Genomic DNA, 17,954 nt, shown 5'->3' on the forward strand with positions numbered 1-17,954 from the left:
TTCCTCACCCAGTCACCTCCCCTTTCAGTGCCACTCGCAGCAACGACAGCTGTTCCGCCTGATCCGCAGCAGGCTGCATTCCTGTGGCGCCTATCACCCCCTCAGCCCATGAAGTCTTTTTGAAGGGTGGTCGCCCTTGTATTGTAGGAAGTGCACAGCAAGCCCCCACTAACAGCACGGTGTGATAATGAGCAAGTAACGTTTCAGTGTGATGTTGGACGGGGGGGAAGAAGTGCCTTCTCAAAGCACCAGGGAGCTCTTCTCAATGATGCCCATCCATCCACCTGATAGGGAAGGCAGGGCCTCCATTTGATATCGCACCTGAAAGAGGGCACCTCTGACAGTGCAGCGCTCCCTCAGTCCCATCCCTAGCTGCCCCTTCTCTTCCCCTCAACAGCCGAAAAGCCCACCTATCCTCACCCTTCCATCAGCCCACCCAGGGTGCTCCCCACCCCCACCCCCACCCCGACCAAACTCTCCCGTGTCTGTGAGCTTCTCTCCCGTTCCCGGGAGCGGATAAAAACCGCAAGGCGCCCGTGCAAGAGGAAACGGCGATAAATAACAAGAAGACTCGTCGGGGCACACTGGACCCATCGCTCCTTTATTGAACTGTCTGGCATCATGGCGTAGTGCCAATCACAACGTTGGCAGGACAGTGGGGAACATCGCACAATATCGATACTGCCACCGGCGGCGTCTGCAAGAGAAAGCAACCAGTCAGAGGACTGTTTGACCCATTTAAGGAGGTTTCACCATGGCACCAAGCTACAAGGAAGACCTGAAGAGACTTGGATACCTTAAAATAGAAGGAACGTGTATTCATATCATTCAATTAATACTATATCAAAGGCCAGCTGGAGGATTGGGTCCAATTCCGGGCCCCGCACTTTCGGAAGGATGTCAGGGCCTCGGAGAGGGTGCGGAGGGAGATTTACCGGAATGGGAGCAGGGATGAGGGACTTCAGTTAATTTGGAGAGACTGGGAGAAGCTGGGATTGTTCTCCTTCAGAACAGAGAAGGTTAAGGGGGAGATTTAATCGAGGCGTTCAGAATCAGGAAGGGTTTTGATGGAGTAAATAAGGAGAAACTGTTTCCAGTGGCAGGAGGGTCGGTAACCAGAGGGACACAGATTGAAGATAATTGGTAAAAGAAGCAGAGGGGGGAGAGGAGGAGAATTTTTATTTACACAGCGAGTTGTTGTGATCTGGAACGCGCTGCCTGAAAGGGCGGTGGAAGCAGATTCAATAGTAACTTTCAAAAGGGAAATTGGAGAAATACTGGAAGGGGAGAAAAAATTGCAGGGATATGGGGGGAAAGAGCTGGGGGTGGAGGGGCAGTGGGACTAATTGGGCAGCCCTTCGAAAGGGCTGGCACAGACTCAATGGGCTGAATGGCCTCCTTTTGTGCTGTACTATTATGAAGCCCTGAAGCAGAATAGTTCCCCCCCCCCCCCGCACCCCCAACCCTTTTCCAGCCAGCCTCCGATCACCCCCCCCCCCCCCCACCCCGCCCCCCACCACCCCCATCTCACCCCGTCCAGACTCCAGGCCGACATCCAGCGGCAGAGACTGCGGCAAAGCGGACGGCGCGGGAGGGCGGCGTCAGGCCCCTCCGCTGCGACGGCTTCCACAGTCGAATAGCCCCACCCGCGGTCTGCCGTTCCAGACTCTCCGGTGTGAGAGTGGGGGGGGGGGGGGGGGGGCGGCGTTGGACACTTGGGAGAGGAAAGACTGTCAAGTTAGGTGGGAGGAGACGGTTCAAAAGAATCGTGGTGAATACATACGCATTGGCTTCATCATGGTAACGGACAACCCCCACCAGGTAGCAATCGTCCGGAACTTGCCAGCTGAAGTACTCTTTGGACTCGTTCAGATATTCAGTCCAAACGCAGTTGGCGTAACACACACGCCTGTTCCCACAGCAGTAGAACCTCCACCTGCACCCGACATAACAAAGCATGGGTCATTAGCCCTGATGTGCCTGGTCTCTTAAACCTCTTGCAATGCTTATCCCCCCCACCCCCCCCTCCCTCCCCCCTTCCACACCAACTGAGAGAACAACTGTGGCCAACTTGCTGAAAAGCCAACCGAAGAGCCGAGGCCGACAGAACGGAAGCTTCGGGAAACGCGGCAGCCAATTTGCGCACAGCAAGCTCCCACAAACAGCAACCTGATAATGACCCAGGTCATGTGTTCTCAGATAAATATGGACCCAGCACACGGGGGGGAGAGAGAACTCTCCAGTTCCTCTTTAAATGGCAGCTGCGTGATCTTCTGAGAATATAAGAAACAGGCCGTTCGGCCCCTCGAGCCTGCTACGCCACTCAATAAGATCATGACCCATCTGATTGTGACCTTGACTCTACTTTCCTCTCCGCCCCCCACCATAACCCTCAACTCCCTTGTAGATCAAAAAACTCTCCAACTCAGCCTTGAATATATTCAATGACCCAGCCTCCACTGCTCCCTGGGGAAGAGAATTCCAAAGATTAATGACCCTCAGAGAAGAAATTCCTCCTCATCTCCGTCTTAAATGGGAGACCCCGTATTCTGTAACTGTTCCCCCTAGTTCTAGATTCCCCCACGAGGGGAAACATCCTCTCAGTATCTACCCCGTCAAACCCCTTCAGAACGTTACACTTTTCAATAAGATCACCTCTCATTCTTCTAAACTCCAATGAGTACAGGCCCAACCTGCTCAACCTTTCCTCATAAGACAATCCCTTCATCCCAGGAATCAGCCAAGTGAACCTTCTCTGAACTGCTTCCAATGCAAGTATATCCCTCCTTAAATAAGGAGACCAAAACTGTATGCAGTATTCTAGGTGCAGTCTCACCAATACCCGGTACAGTTGTAGCAAGATGTCCCTACTTTTATACTCCATCCCCATTGCAATAAATACCAACATTCCATTTGCCTTCCTAATTACTTGCTGAACCTGCATGTTAACATTTTGTGATTCATGTACAAGGACACCCAGATCCCTCTGTACTGCAGCATTCTGCAGTCTCTCTCCATGTAAATAATATTCTGCTTTTCTATTCTTCCTGCCAAAGTGGACAACCTCACATTTTCCCACATTATACTAGTTGCAGTTTGCCAACCAAAAAAACGCCCCATTTATCCCGACTCTCCGTTTCCTGCTCGTTCGCCAATCCTCTATCCGTGCTGTTTTATCACCCCCAACACCATGAGCTCTTATTTTCCCGACAGTGCAGTGCTCCCTCAGTACGTCACTGGGTGTGGTGGCCTGGGTTATGGACTCAGGTCATGAGCCGTGAAAAGACGGAGGTAGAGTCCGAGACAGTGCAAAGTGCCTCGATTTCGGCAGGGAGGAGGAAGAGAGTATCAGACAATGGGGTTGAAACTTCGGAGGTACAAGCGAGGAAGGCTCAGCAGAGTGCTGATTGACAAAGCAGAGACGTAGGCCATTCAGCCCCTCGGACCCGTTCCGCCATTCAATTCGATCACGGCTAATCGGTATCTCAACTCCATTTACCCGCCTTAGTTCTGTACCTTTTGTATCCCTACCCAACAAAAATCTATCGGCCTCAATCTTGAAACCTTTAGTTGTTGCCTGCAGCCACAGGGGAGAGAGAGTTTCGACTGCACTTTGTGTGAAAAAGTGGTTTTCCCCTTTAAGTGGTCTGTCTCTAATTTTAACATTATACCCACCCCCGCAAACTCATTCTTGACATCCACCTCCAAAGGAAATAAGTTCTCCACATCTACCCGATTAAATCCCTCATGACATTTTAAACGCCTCCATCAGGTCACCTCTCGGTCTTCTCCACTCAGGCCAGCCACGTTTCTGTGGCCTAGCCCTGTAATTTAACCCTTTAAGACCCAGTGTCGTGCTCGTGTGACCAGTTAGGCAGTGATGGAGAGAGAGAGAAAAAGAGTGAGAGACAGAGAGAAAAAGAGAGAGAGTGAGTGTGAGAAAGAGAGAGAAAGAGAGCGAGAGACAGAGAGAGAGAAAGAGAGAGTGAGAGACAGAGAGAGAGAGAGAGAGAGAGCAGTTTGGTGTCTGCCCCTCAGGGGGAAGAACTGAGACTAATAATGTTGCAGGATTAGGAGTGGGGATCGATCTGCAAGTCCTGGAGCCCAGGTGGCTCCATCTGATGGTGAATGCCTGCATCTGCAAGTGTGACTGACTGGCAGCTCTCAAAGTGGGAAATGGTACCAAGGTGTGACCTGGAGGCGTTAAAGAACGGTGAGGCCAGAATAAGGAGCGCTGGGGGCCCAGGAAGAAAGTGACCTTCTTGGTACTTCAAGGAGCAGAATACTGGGAAAAGAATTACTTCCGGTCCTTCTCTATGGGGGAACGCAGATTTTCGATCCCGCAAATCAGCGACTCGAAAGGGCAGGAGAAATTGATGCCTTCATCGAAACCATTGATGTAGTCGGTCCAGGTGCAGTTAATAATCCCTCGGTAGGTTGCCTTACAGGCGAAGTCCCAGACCCTTTCATCCGTTTTATTATTGTACTGGCTGGATGTGAAAGAAAAGGTCGCAGTGATTACAACTCGGCAGGGGACAAACGCAAGAAACATTTACGGCACATCTTGCCCGTGCTGGCCAAGAAAGAGCCATCCAGCCTAATCCCACTTCCTGGCTCCATAGCCTTGTCGGTTTCGGCACTGTATACCCCAGTACTTTTTAAATGGCGAGGCACTGAGCTCCAGATCCCCACCACCCTCTGGGTGGAAAAAAAACCACCCCTCGTGTCCCCACTGAACCTCCTACCTCTTACCCTCAATCTACGCCCCCTGGTTATGGACCTCTCTGTTAATGGAAATGGGTCCTTCCCAACTATCCCGGTCCCTCATAATTTTATAAACTTCAATTAAATTTCCCCTCGGCCTCCTCTATTTCAAAGAAAACAATCCCAGCCTGTCCAATCTTTCCTCCTATGTACAATTCCCCAGCCCTGGCAACACGCTCTTAAATCTCCTCTGTCCTCTCTCCAGTGTGATCGCATCCTTCCTCTATTGCGGTGACCAGAATTGCACGCACCGCTCCCACGGTGACGATAACAATTTGACACTCTGGGCTCCTTTCACTTAACTTTACTGAAGCTAGGGTACTGCCTTCAGCGTCAAAGCATTTATTGCCCCTCCCTAATTGCCCCACTGGGCCATTTCAGAGGGCAGTTAAAAGTCAGCCACATTGCTGTGGGTCTGGAGTCTCATGTAGGCCAGACCGGGTAAGATGGCAGATTTTCCTTCCCGAAAGGGCCTTGGATGGGGTTTTTCTTTCTTAAACAACACTCACCATTCCTAAGGATAGCTTTTTAATAAATCCAGATTTATTTAATTAACTGAATTTAAATTCCCCGGCTGCCCTGGTGGGATTTGAACTCACGTCTCACGGGATCGCTAGCCCAGGCCTTCGGGTTACTAGTCCAGTAGCGGAACCACGATGCTACCGTACCCGTTACATTTGTCTGATAAAACAATAACCAACGGCCCTTTGTGAGCGCAATGCCAACACACAGTTTTATCCGGCCCTGCGATCAGCTCAGCTCACGCTGATAGAAATTACCTCATAATGACTGAAATCGAACCCCCGCGGGGGCAGACATAACTCATTCCTTTGCTCTCATCACTCAGCCAACGCTTCTCTGCAAGAAACAGACAATCAGAATGAACAATGGGCTGAGAGAGCTCGGGACAACATTGCCCCCAGGGTAGAGAGTGAGGAGGTCTTGCAGGGAGGGGCCTGGCCCACAAGTGGTTAACAATAGGCATGGTGTTAAAATGCAGGCACGCAGCTTCCTTCGAAGGTTCCTGCGACTGCCCCCTTTTAAACCACCCAAATCCACTGGTGTTTGGGGGCATTACCATTATCCCAACTATTTCTCCTCAGTCAGCTGAATGCCCGATGCACAAGGACCCCCTCACCCCCGCCTCCCACCCCCACCATCACTGCGGCTACAGGTTTCATCTGCAAGCCGCAGATGAATTCTCTCCCTTTGCCCAATGGCCAGCGTACACAGTGTGCTGAACAGGACACACTTCACATCCCTGTGCTCAGCTGCCAGCACAGAGACAAGGACTGAGCGTTCCTGGACGGGGTCCAACGGCTCATTGATCATCGATTCTTCCAAAGCATTCCTGGCTGCACTCCCGCCTTCCACCCGCCTGAAACTACAGCTCCTCCAGAAAACGCCCGGTCGCCCCCCCCCCCCCCCCCCCCCCCGCATCCCAACTCGTGCTGAGCCCCGCCCGCCGGTCACACCCTCTCCACATTGGAGCCCGGCCCACAAACGCCTCGATTTTTAAAATGCTCTCCCTCGTGTTCAAATCCCTCCATGGCCTCATCCGCGCTCCCCCCCCCCAATCCCTCTCTCTCCTCCTTTAAGACGCTCCTGAAAACCGACCTCTTTGACCGAGCTTTTGGCCGCCTGTCCCTCATATCTCCTTATGCGGCTGGTGGTCAAATCTTGTCTCCCATGAGGCACCTTGGGACGTTTTCACCTGACTTAAAAGTGCGAAATAAATGTGCTTTCTCTTCCCCCATCACAATCCTTTCTCTCTCTCATCTATTGATCCGATTGTGGCCACACTCTCCTCTGGTCCACTCCCCCTTTTCCGCTGGCTCTTCCCGGCTCCCTCTGTCGAAACCGGGACTCATTCTGCCATCTCCCATTCGAACTCCTTTTGCCAGAACCTCAAATCGGCATAGGCCCCTCTCCTCCCTCAATCGTCCCTCCCCCACTTCCACTCCGCGGGCTTTGGACAGCGAAGCTTGGTGCCGCTGACTCTTTTATTCTTGTTTCACCTCATAATTTCCCCAACTCTTCTCACCTTGCTGGTGCACTGTGCGTCTCTACCTAGAAATGGCACAGTGGGTAACTTTCTCTCTCTCTCTCGTCTCTGAGACAGAAGCTTGTGGCTTTGCCTCCCACTCCGGAGACTCGAGCATGTATTTCAGTACTGAGGGAGTGCTGCACTATTGGAGATACCATCTTTCAGATGAGACGTTAAACCGAGGACCCCGTCTGCCCTCTCTGGTGGATGTAAAAGATCCCCCAGCCATGACTGGAAGAAGAGCAGTGGGGATGGGGGGGGGAGTGGGGGGGTAGGGGGGGAGATGTCCTCGGTGACCTGGCCCAATATTTATCCCTCAGTCAACATCACCAAAAAAAAAATACAGATTATCTGGTCATTGTGATATGCAGGAGTTTGCTGTGTGTAATTTGGGTTTCTTACATTACAGCAGTGACTAGACTTCAGAAGTACATCATTGGCTGTAAAGCACTTTGAGATGGCCCTTGCAGGTGAAAGGAACATAGGAGTAGGCCATTCAGCCCATCCAGCCTGCTCCGCCATTCAATGCGTTCCTGACTGATCATCCACTTCAATGTCTTTTTCCCCACACTCTCCCCACATCCCTTTATATCATTGGCCTTTAGAAATCTGTTAATCTCTACTTTAAACATACTCAATGACTGAGCTTCCACAGCCCTCCGGGGTAGAGAATTCCAAAGATTCACAACCCTCTGAGCAAAGACATTTCTGCTCATCTCGGTCCTAAGTGGCTTCCCCCTTATTTTGAAATTGTGTTCCCTGGTTCTAGACTCTCCAACCAGGGGAAACATCTTAGCTGCATCTACCCTGTCTATCCCTTTAAGTATTCTGTAGGTTTCAATGAGATCACCTCTCATTCTTCGAAACTCCAGAGAATACAGGCCCAGTTTCCCCAATCTCTCTTCGTAGGACAGTCCCGGGAACAAGTCTTGTGAATCTTCATTGCACTCCCTCTATGGCAGTAATATCCTTCCTAAGGTAAGGGGACCAAAACTGCACACAGTACTCCAGGTGCGGTCTAACCAAAGTTCTATACAATTGAAGCAAGACTTCACTACTCCTGCACTCAAATCCTCCTGCGATAAAGGTTTTCATACCATTAGCCTTCTTAATTTCTTGCTGCACATTATATTCCATTATATTCCACATTATATTCCATCTGCCACGTTCTTGCCCGCTCTCTAAGTCTGTCCAATCCCCCTGAAGCCACTTTGCATCTCCCTCACAACACACATTTCCACATAGTTTTGTGTCATCCGCCAACTTGGGAATATTACATTTGGTCCCCACATCCAAACCATTGATATATATTGTGAACAGCTGGGGCCCAAGCACTGATCCCTGCGGTACCCTACTAGTCACAGCCTGCCAACGCGAGAATGACCCGTTTATTCCTATTCTCAGTCTTTTGCCTGTTAACCAATCCTTAAGCCATGCCAGTATATTACCTCCTATCCCATGTGCTTTAATTTTACGAACCAACCTCCTGTGGGGGACTTTATCAAAAGTCTGCAAATCCAAGTATACTACATCCACTGATTCCTGGTGCTGTATTGACGTAAATTCTTTCTGTCCTCAGGTTTGGGGATAAAATAAATTGAGAACGCTGTACCTGGACCATCAGAGAATGTCCCACTTCTAACCAGGAGGACACCGAGAAGGAGCTGAATCTTCATGTCTGACATTGAAGAGCTGCAACAGGGATTAGGAATGAGGAGAGAGAGAGACAGAATCTGTGAAAGCTCTCCAGCCCTACTCTATATACGGCACAGAGCAACAAGGTCACAGGTGCGTGTGCACCTGCTACAAAGCGGACACTCTCCTCCTCCCTTCCCCCATCACACGCGAGGCTTCAGTGAACACCATGCAGAGCAGCAAAGCTGAAAACTAAGACTTGGAAAGCAGCTTCCCAGTACTGGAGCAAAACGCCAGCGCCCCCATTCACAGTTCAGCGACTCCCGTCCGGGAGGCGCCAGGCGGATCTCAAACCGGAGGTGGACGCCCGGCTTGATCCTCCAGCTGAATTCCAAACGCATCCAGGGCCGTTTGTCCTGTTGCAGGCAGACAGCAAAGGATTAAGGGTCAGGTGTGTTTTGCAATAATGTTTCACAGCTCCTGATGCCCAGAGGCCCGGCCTGTAACCTGTGACGTTCCCCATTCTAGAGCACAGAAAGAGGCCATTCACTCCTTCGTGCCCATGCCTCAGCTCTCCGAAACATATGTCCCCTTTGCGTGTGACTCTATGTGTATCAAGGGGAGGGATGTTAGTAGACTACAGGCATCTAGCGTCAGAATCTAACACTCCCAAGACAGGTACAGTACAGGGGTTAGATACAGAGTAAAGCTCCCTCTACACTGTCCCCATCAAACACTCCCAGGACAGGTACAGCACGGGGTTAGATACACAGTAAAGCTCCCTCTACACTGTCCCCATCAAACACTCCCAGGACAGGTACAGCACAGGGTTAGATACAGAGTAAAGCTCCCTCTACACTGTCCCCATCAAACACTCCCAGGACAGGTACAGCACAGGGTTAGATACAGAGTAAAGCTCCCTCTACACTGTCCCATCAAACACGCCCAGGGCAGTGCACTCAAAGGGAAAATGACTTACAGGGCTGTGGAGGAAAGAGCAAGGCGTAGGAAGGTCTAATTGGATAACTCTTGCAAAGAATAGACGCAGGCGTAATGGACAAAATGGCCGCCTTCTGTGCTGAATTATTCCATGTGGACACAGTAGCAGAGTAGTTGCATTACTGGACAAGTAAACCAAAGGCCCCGACTAATGATCCAGAGGCTTGAGTTCCAATCCCACCACGGCAGCTGGGGAAATTTAAATTCAATTAGTGAAAGAGAATTTGGAATAAAAGGCTCGTCTTAGTCATGGTGACCATGAGGTTACCGGACTGCCTTAAAAAGAAACAATCTGGTTCACTAATGGCTTTTCGGGATGGAAATCTGCTGTCCTGACCCGGTCTGGCCTACATGTGGTCCACAGCAATGTGGTTGACTCTTAACTGCCCTCTGAAATGGCCTAGCCAGCCACTCAGTTGGATAAGAAAGCGGCTCAGCACCACGTTCTCCAGGGGCAATTTGGGATGGGCATTAAATTCCAGCTTTGTCCATGGACGTGCCTCATCCCGTGAATGAGTGAGATATTATACCACGTGGCATTGGGTGTGAAGTATGGCCGTGACCATCTTGAATGGTGGTAGAAGGGCCAAATGGCCTCCCTGCTCCTATTTGCTATGACAGGCGTGTTATCACATGTACGATGTGTGACATGTGGGGAAGGGTCCAAGGGGGGGGGTAGATGGCCTGTTACAGGTGTCATGTGACCATGGACCTTGTATTTGGTGCCTTCTGACGTCACTTGGAGGCCAACCGACGCCTGATTGGCTCGGGGTCGTCCACGTGATCTCCGCCCCACACCGGAAATCGGCGGCCGGAAGTTGCCATGTCTTCCACTCACCGGACTTGAACGGGCGAGAGAAAAAAAATGGATGCCTGGGTTCGCTTCACGGCGCAGAGCCAGGGCCGGGAGCGTATCTTCAGGTACGAAATGAAATAAGAAAGACGCAACAATCCCCTTTCTCCCTCCCGTCAGGCTGACAATTGTACACGAGGCCCCGGCTCTGTGGCCTAACTTACCCCTGCCGCGTTCATGGCGGCTCTGCCCGCGCAACCTAACGTGCTGGTATCCCCAAAGCATAGCCCCGCCCCCCCAGCTGTGGCCGATTGGTTGTTGTGTGTTGGGATGGGCAGAACCGGACGAGCCGGGTGGCTGGATGGCCTGTCAATCAAACTGCACTCCCGCCCCCCACGCCTTGATCACGTTTGTGTGAGGACGCACTGGGGCGACAACAACAAAAGCAACAACTTGTCACCCAGCACCTTTCCATGGAAAGCATCAATGCTTTTAATGAGTTCTAAAACAGCATTTAAACACGTAGTCACTGGCAGAAAATTGTGCCCTACAGCTATTTAAAAATAGTATATTTTATTATTTTAAAATATTTAAATAATTTCTGTAAATACTTCTGTCCATTCATAAATATTCTCGACATGTTGAAGCCATTTCCTCAGGGTCTTGGAATGTTTTATTCCCTTGGCGCGATATAAGTGTCAACTGTTGTAAAGGCGCTAAGTAAATACAGGTTGTTGTTGTTGTTTCAGAGAACAATACAACACAGATGGAGTCCATTCATATCTGTGACAGCTCTTTAATACAGCTATCGAATTCGTACCATCTATACCGCCCTGCTCCTTTCCCCTGTAGCCCTGCAAATTTTTTTCGGATTTAATCCATTCCATTTTGAAAGTTACTGTAGAATTGGTTTCCACTACCCTTGGAAGACCAGAAAAGGTCTAAAGGTCTCACTCCCGCAGGCAATAAATCGTTCCAAGAGGGTTTTCCCTTATTCCTCTCTGTCATTCCTCTCTCCCGTAATCCGTTGTGTGTCTCTTTCCTTTTCTTCCCATCTATAATTTGACTCCCAATGTAAGTGAAGCAAGACGTGCATTTCTTTCGGGCCTTTCGCAACCTCCAGACACCCCAGAGCGCTTTTCAGCCAGTGAAGTACTTTCTGAACTGCAGTCACTGTTGTAACGTAGGAAACGCAGCAGCCAATTGGTGCACAGCAAGGTCCCACACACAGCAATGAGAGAATGACCCAGACCATCTGCGTTTTTAGTGCTGTTGGTTGTGGGATTAATATTGCGCCTCAGGACACCGGGGAGAGCTCCTCTCCCCACCACCTCCCCCACCTTCCCTTCCTTCAATAGTGACTGTGGGATTTTCAACATCCACCTGAGAGAGACAGGCAGGAGCTTTGGTTTAACATCTCATCTGAATGTTGGAATGGTGCGAATCTGGGCAGATATAACACGGATCCATTGCCTGTGAATGAGCCTTTTCAGGAGGGGTGGAGAAATACTGCTTGGCGGGTGGGGGAGCTGCCAATATAGATTGAGAACATAACGTGCTTTCAATCCCTGTTTCAGAGCTGCTCAATATGCTGCTGCTTTGGTGGCTTACTCGTTGCAGAAGAGCGGAGCAAGTCCAGAGTTGGTTATCCGCGTCAAACAGCTGGAGGCTCACCTGAGCTTGGGACGCAAGTGTGAGTACCACAATCTGAACTTCAACTCCTCGCCATTTCCTCTGCCTTTGTATTCATCGACATCAGGCTTGTCAGCACTGGGGAATCTAATAGTTAACATTCAGGATCATCAAGTGCTCGCAGATCAAGGATAACCAGGGTTAGATACAGAGTAAAGCTCCCTCTACACTGTCCCCCATCAAACACTCCCAGGATGGGTACAGCACGGGGGTTAGATACAGAGTAAAGCTCCCTCTACACTGTCCCCATCAAACACTCCCAGGACAGGTACAGCACGGGGGTTAGATACAGAGTAAAGCTCCCTCTACACTGTCCCCATCAAACACTCCCAGGACAGGTACAGCACGGGGGTTAGATACAGAGTAAAGCTCCCTCTACACTGTCCCCATCAAACATTCCCAGGACAGGTACAGCACGGGGTTAGATACAGAGTAAAGTTCCCTCTACACTGTACCCATCAAACACTCCCAGGACAGATACAGCACGGGGTTAGATACAGAGTAAAGTTCCCTCTACACTGTCCGCATCAAACACTCCCAGGGCAGGTACAGCACGGGGTCAGATACAGAGTAAAGCTCCCTCCATGATGTAAAGTGTCTTGGGACATCTTTACGACGTTAAAGGCACTGTATGAATCCTCGCCTCTGAGTCAGAGGATTGTAGGTTGGAGCCCCACGACAGAGACTTGAGCACATAATCTCAGTGCATTACTGAGGGAGTAGCTCACTGTCTGATGGTCTGTAGTGAGGCAGCGCTGCACTGTCGCAGGGTCAGTAATGAGGGAATGCCGCACTGTCGGAGGCGCAGTACTGAGAGAGTGCCGCATTGTCAGAGGTGCTGTCTTTCAGATGAGATATTAAACTGAGGTCTGCATCTGCCCTCTGAAGTGGACGTGAGAGATCCCAGGGCCGCTGTTAGAGGAAGGCCCGGGGGGAGGGGGCGCGGGCCGGTGGTGGGGGGGGGGAGGGGGTAGTTCGTCTACTGTCATGGGGCCAATATTTATCCCTCAGTAACATTAACAAAAAACAGATGATCTGGCTCATTACCACATTGCTGTTTGTGGGAGCTTGCTGTGCACAAATTGGCTGCCGCCTTTCCGCCATTACAATTACATTTTTAAGAAGAGGTGCCTCATTGGCTGTGCAGCACTTTGGGACGTCCTGAGGTGGTGGAAGGTGCTAGAGCAATGCACGTTGCTGCAGTGTTATTTGTTTCTGCTTTCCTACGCCAGTGTTCAGGCTGGGGAACTCGGCTGAAGCGCTCGAGGCGGCCAAGCGGGCGATTCACCTGTCGGACCTGGTGCTGCGTTTCTGCGTCACCATCAGCCAACTGAACCGGGCCATGTACTTCGGCTGCGACAACCTGCTGTGGGCCGGCAAGGTGGGGCTGGCCCCCACGCTGGACCAGGAGAAATGGAGCCAGCGCTCGTTCAGGTAGGCCGGATATCCGGGATGTCGTCGCGCCACAAGGCGCTTGGCGAACGGCTTGCGTGGCACGGGAGGACCATTGGGCCAGTGCCGGCCTCTTTGAAAGAGTGATCAAGTTCGTCCCGCTCCCCCCTGCCCCCATTGCACTGCACAATTTTCCTTTTCAAGTATATATCCAGTTCCCTGTTGGCAGTGAATCAGGTCATAACAACTCGCTTTGTAACAAATATTCTCCTCTTCCACGCTGGATTTTATGCCAATTATCTTCAATCTGTGTCCCTCCGGTTACCGACCCTCCTGCCAGTGGAAACAGTTTCTCCTTATTTACTCCATCAAAATCCTCATGATTTTGAACACCTCTATTAAATCTCCAATTAACCTTCTCTGCTCTGAGGAGAACAGTCCCAGCTTCTCCCAATCTCTCCGCATTAACTTCAGTCCTTCATCCCTGGAACCATTCTGGCAAATCTCCCTCTGCACCCTCTCCAAGGACTTGACATCCTTCCTGAAGTACAACTGGCCTCGCGCATCAGCTCATCCAACAGTCTTAACTCACCAAATCCCATTCACCCCCCCCACGGACCCCCCAAGCTATCTCTGGAACCTCCTCCAGCCCCTTCAACCCTCCGAGATCTCAGCCCTCCTCCAATTGCGGCCTCTTGCGCATCCCCCGATTCCCATCGCTCCACCATTGGCGGCCGTGCCTTCAGCTGGCTGGGGGGCCCCAAGCTCTGGAATTCCCTCGCTAAACCTCTCCGCCTTTCTCTCTCCTCCTCCTTTCAGACGCTCCTTAAAACCTTTTGCCTCGGAGTCAGGTTTTGTTTGATAATTGCTCCTGTGGAATGCTTTGGGATGTTTAAGGCACTACGTAAATGCAGATTGTTGTGGGTTAGGTAGGTGCTGTCCATGAGCTCTGGCTCTGTAGTGGCTGATTTGGTGTACGTTCCACAGCTGCTCGTGGCCCCTTTCCCCCGCCCCCCCTCACCGTCCCTTGGCCTTAATCCTTGCCTTGTGTTCCACACACTCGTCTCATTCTGATCTTTTTTCCTGTTCCCTCCCTCCGTTTCCCCCCCTTTCCTCCTCCTCAGGTACTACCTCTTTGCACTCCTCATGAACCTGAGTCGCGACGTCTACGAGGTCGGCGTGCTGGCAGAGCGCGAGGCCCGGAGCCGAGGCAAAAGCAGCGCGGCGGAGGTCAGCGGCGGGACGGGGGCCGCCGCCCTGGTGGGCAGGGCGCGGGCGGGGCTGGGTCTGCTGTGCCAGGTGCTGCGGGGCAACCCGCCCCTGCTGCTGGACATCCTGAAGAACTGCTGCGACCTCTTTATCCCGCTGGACCGGCTGGGCCTGCTCAAGACCAGCCCGGGAGTGGTGTCCTTCTGCGGCCTGTCTTCCTCCGTCCTCTCAATCCTCACCATCTCCCAGCCCTGGCTGAAGCTCAAACCCTAACGGAGGCCAGGGACCCGGCTTGCTTGTCCAGAGAAAAATGCACAGCTGACGGGTCAGTGCGGAGACTGAACTTGTTTTCCCTTTGTACTGCGACCGTTGAAAAAAAAACGGATTATTGACACCACTGTGTCAGCCAGTGGGGGGGCGGGTCGGGATTTGCACTCGGGACTGACAGCAAACAGAGTCTATTTACTTATCAAACAACAAACAGAGTCTATTTACTTATCAAACAACAAACAGAGTCTATTTAAAGAGTCTCTGCGAACAGCAACAAACATGGCCAAGACTGCAGCAAAGTCGTCTGCTAAAAGCAGAGTTTCTCCCTCAAGCGACACGCAGTGAGTGGAGGATAGTTCCCTAATGCGGATTACATGCGTAATTTGATCGAGTGTCAGACATTCAAGTACCGGAGTTGAGTGACGTCAGCGCTGGGAAAGAGGGGAGGCTGCTGTCCGCTCCGGACTCTCGGTGTCTGCAACGGTCACAACACATGAAGCACGAGATAAAAGCAGAGTGAATCTCCCTTGTCCTGTTTAATGGTATCGCCACATCCCTTTGCCCCACTCCAGGTCGTTCTTTGTGCACCGCTCACGTTTACTTTGTGCCTCAGGAAGACTGGCTCCCGCAAATACCCTCCAGGCGATGCTGAGATGAGGGCGATGGAATCGGAACGGTGTTGCTACAGCGGGTATGGTGCTGCATCCAGCCCAGAGCTCCTGGTCCTTATGGCTGTCCCGTTCGGAATACAAATTCCCCAAGCGGAAGAAAAAAAATCACACGGATGTGGTCGTCCAGTGGAGGTTGGGATCGGCCGTGATGCCTATGCCAGTCGAATAGCTCGCAGCCCGTGCCCGCTATCTTTGCGATTGTTGACGGAAGTGGAGGGGCTCGACCTGCTTCTCCTTCAATAACATGTCGCTGTGAAATCCTTCACAGACCGGGCAGGCTGCCTCGATTTCTCCCCCCCCCGCCCCACCCCCAGCGGCGGACAGTCCTGGATTCTGCGGCACGGGTTGGTTGCAAGAAAAGAGACTTGTTTCGGACCTCGGATATATCTATTATTGAAATAATGATTCCACTTGGTTCAGTTTCTGCTTCCTAGGCTGAGGGTAAAGTGCTAAATAAAAGGGACTTTACAGCCCGCTTGTGCGTGCGTGTGTTTAAGGGAAGTCTTGCATTTCGATAGCGCCTTTCACGACCCAGAGCATTTTGCAGCCAACGATGTTCTGTTTTTTTTCCCCACTGTTGTAGGAAACTCGGCAGTCAATTTGCACACAGCAGGATCCGACAAGCAATGTGATAATGACCAGGCAATTTGTTTTGCATTGGTGTTTGTTGACGGTAAATATTGGCCGGGACACCCCACCCCAAATTGTAGCTGTAGGATTTTTTACATCCGCCTGAGGCGATAGACAGGGCCTCGGTTTAACATCTCATCCGACAGTGCACTGTCAGTACTGCACCGGGTGTGTCAGCCTGGATTATGCACTCAGTTCTCTGGACTGGGGCTCGAATCCTTTGTGATGTCCTGAGGTCATCAAAGGCTCTATAGAACTGCAAATCTTACTGAGCAAATTGAAATGCTGCAGTATTTATTTTCAGCCAGTGCCGCACACTCTACAACTTACAAAGTGAATTGTAAATCAGCAACATTACAATTCCAGGTACACCCTTGACGTTATCCAGTCTTGGCCAAAAGAAGCCAATAATGAAAGAGGGGTTTCCCCAGACCTCCTCTTTTCTTTCTCTCTGGCGTGGTTTCTTGGGGAGCCTCGGAGTTAGAAGGTGGTGTGTTCGAGGCCCACGCCACAGACTAACTCTGAAGCTGAGGCTCCCAGTGTCAGTACTGAGGGAGTGCTGCACTGTCGGAGGGTCAGTACTGAGGGAGTGCCGCACTGTCGGACGGTCAGTACTGAGGGAGCGCTGCACTGTCGGAGGGTCAGTACTGAGGGAGTGCTGCACTGTCGGAGGGTCAGTACTGAGGGAGTGCTGCGCTGTCGGAGGGTCAGTACTGAGGGAGTGCTGCACTGTCGGAGGGTCAGTACTGAGGGAGCGCCGCACTGTCGGAGGGTCAGTACTGAGGGAGCGCCGCACTGTCGGAGGGTCAGTACTGAGGGAGTGCCGCACTGTCGGAGGGTCAGTACTGAGGGAGTGCCGCACTGTCGGAGGGTCAGTACTGAGGGAGTGCCGCACTGTCGGAGGGTCAGTACTGAGGGAGTGCCGCACTGTCGGAGGGTCAGTACTGAGGGAGTGCCGCACTGTCGGAGGGTCAGTACTGAGGGAGTGCCGCACTGTCGGAGGGTCAGTACTGAGGGAGTGCCGCACTGTCGGAGGGTCAGTACTGAGGGAGTGCCGCACTGTCGGAGGGTCAGTACTGAGGAAGTGCCGCACTGTCGGAGGGTCAGTACTGAGGGAGTGCCGCACTGTCGGAGGGTCAGTACTGAGGGAGTGCCGCACTGTCGGAGGGTCAGTACTGAGGAAGTGCCGCACTGTCGGAGGGTCAGTACTGAGGGAGTGCCGCACTGTCGGAGGGTTAGTACTGAGGGAGTGCCGCACTGTCGGAGGGTCAGTACTGAGGGAGTGCTGCACTGTCGGAGGGTCAGTACTGAGGGAGCGCCGCACTGTCGGAGGGTCAGTACTGAGGGAGTGCCGCACTGTCCCACAAGCTCTCAAGCAGCAGTGTGCTAATCACCAGGTCATCAGTTCTTCGTGATGTTAATTGAAGGATAAATGATGACCCTGTTATGGCTGCCCGGGTCAATCTTAGTTTCACTTTTCGAATTGCAGCCCCTCAGGGTCGACTGACACCCTAGTGAGCAGTCTTACTAACACCGCAGAGAGCAACCGAACACAACATGCCCCAGGGGAAGAACCCCTTTCCGATAGTGGTCTTGGGATCTTTTATGTCCTCCTGTGCAGGCAGTCAGGGCCTTGGTTTAATACCTGATCTGACAGACAGCACCTTTGACAGTGTAGCATTCCCTCAGTACTGGCACTGGGAGTGTTAGCCCGGATTTCGCGCTCAGGTCTCTGGAGTGGGGTCTCAAACCCACAATCCTATGGACCGAGAAACGAGAGCGGATCCCATTGAGCGACAGCTGACACTTTAAGGATTATAGCGTGTAACCACCCCATATCAACCCACTCCAA

General features: G+C 51.8%; 2 protein-coding genes across 5 annotated transcripts; one reads left to right on the plus strand and one right to left on the minus strand.

Moving 5' to 3' along the window:
* Positions 1-574: 574 nt before the first annotated feature.
* Positions 575-10,515, minus strand: LOC137356823 (hemagglutinin/amebocyte aggregation factor-like). 4 transcript variants are annotated; one of them, XM_068022633.1, is made up of 7 exons: positions 10,463-10,513; positions 9,426-9,634; positions 8,424-8,503; positions 5,544-5,622; positions 4,302-4,490; positions 1,784-1,936; positions 575-697 (listed from the first exon to the last, which is right to left on the minus strand). In XM_068022633.1, the coding sequence occupies exons 3-7, from the start codon at positions 8,494-8,496 to the stop codon at positions 637-639; spliced, it is 555 nt and encodes a 184-aa protein (XP_067878734.1). In that variant the 5' UTR covers positions 8,497-8,503; positions 9,426-9,634; positions 10,463-10,513; the 3' UTR covers positions 575-636. The 4 variants fall into 4 exon arrangements, with proteins under 4 accessions (XP_067878734.1, XP_067878735.1, XP_067878736.1 ...); XM_068022634.1 differs by lacking the exon at positions 9,426-9,634 and having other exon boundaries at positions 10,463-10,515; XM_068022635.1 differs by lacking the exons at positions 9,426-9,634; positions 10,463-10,513 and adding an exon at positions 10,284-10,440.
* On the plus strand, positions 10,246-15,938 carry pex11b (peroxisomal biogenesis factor 11 beta). The gene is made up of 4 exons (XM_068022632.1): positions 10,246-10,366; positions 11,816-11,931; positions 13,163-13,364; positions 14,447-15,938. The coding sequence occupies exons 1-4, from the start codon at positions 10,311-10,313 to the stop codon at positions 14,802-14,804; spliced, it is 732 nt and encodes a 243-aa protein (XP_067878733.1). The 5' UTR covers positions 10,246-10,310; the 3' UTR covers positions 14,805-15,938.
* The last annotated feature ends 2,016 nt before the right edge of the window (positions 15,939-17,954 follow it).

The sequence above is a fragment of the Heterodontus francisci genome, chromosome 46 (genome assembly GCF_036365525.1).
Source record: "Heterodontus francisci isolate sHetFra1 chromosome 46, sHetFra1.hap1, whole genome shotgun sequence".
Taxonomy (NCBI): Eukaryota; Metazoa; Chordata; class Chondrichthyes; order Heterodontiformes; family Heterodontidae; genus Heterodontus; species Heterodontus francisci.

Coding starts and splice junctions, on each gene's coding strand:
- LOC137356823 (XM_068022634.1), bottom strand. CDS start 8,496: ATGTCAGACATGAAGATTCAGCTCCTTCTCGGTGTCCTCCTGGTTAGA. Junction 4,491..5,543: donor TCGATTTCAGTCATTATGAG/GTAATTTCTATC, acceptor TTTCACATCCAG/CCAGTACAATAATAAAACGG. Junction 1,937..4,301: donor CCCATAGAGAAGGACCGGAA/GTAATTCTTTTC, acceptor TGTCGGGTGCAG/GTGGAGGTTCTACTGCTGTG.
- pex11b (XM_068022632.1), top strand. CDS start 10,311: ATGGATGCCTGGGTTCGCTTCACGGCGCAGAGCCAGGGCCGGGAGCGT. Junction 11,932..13,162: donor CCTGAGCTTGGGACGCAAGT/GTGAGTACCACA, acceptor TTCCTACGCCAG/TGTTCAGGCTGGGGAACTCG. Junction 13,365..14,446: donor TGGAGCCAGCGCTCGTTCAG/GTAGGCCGGATA, acceptor CCTCCTCCTCAG/GTACTACCTCTTTGCACTCC.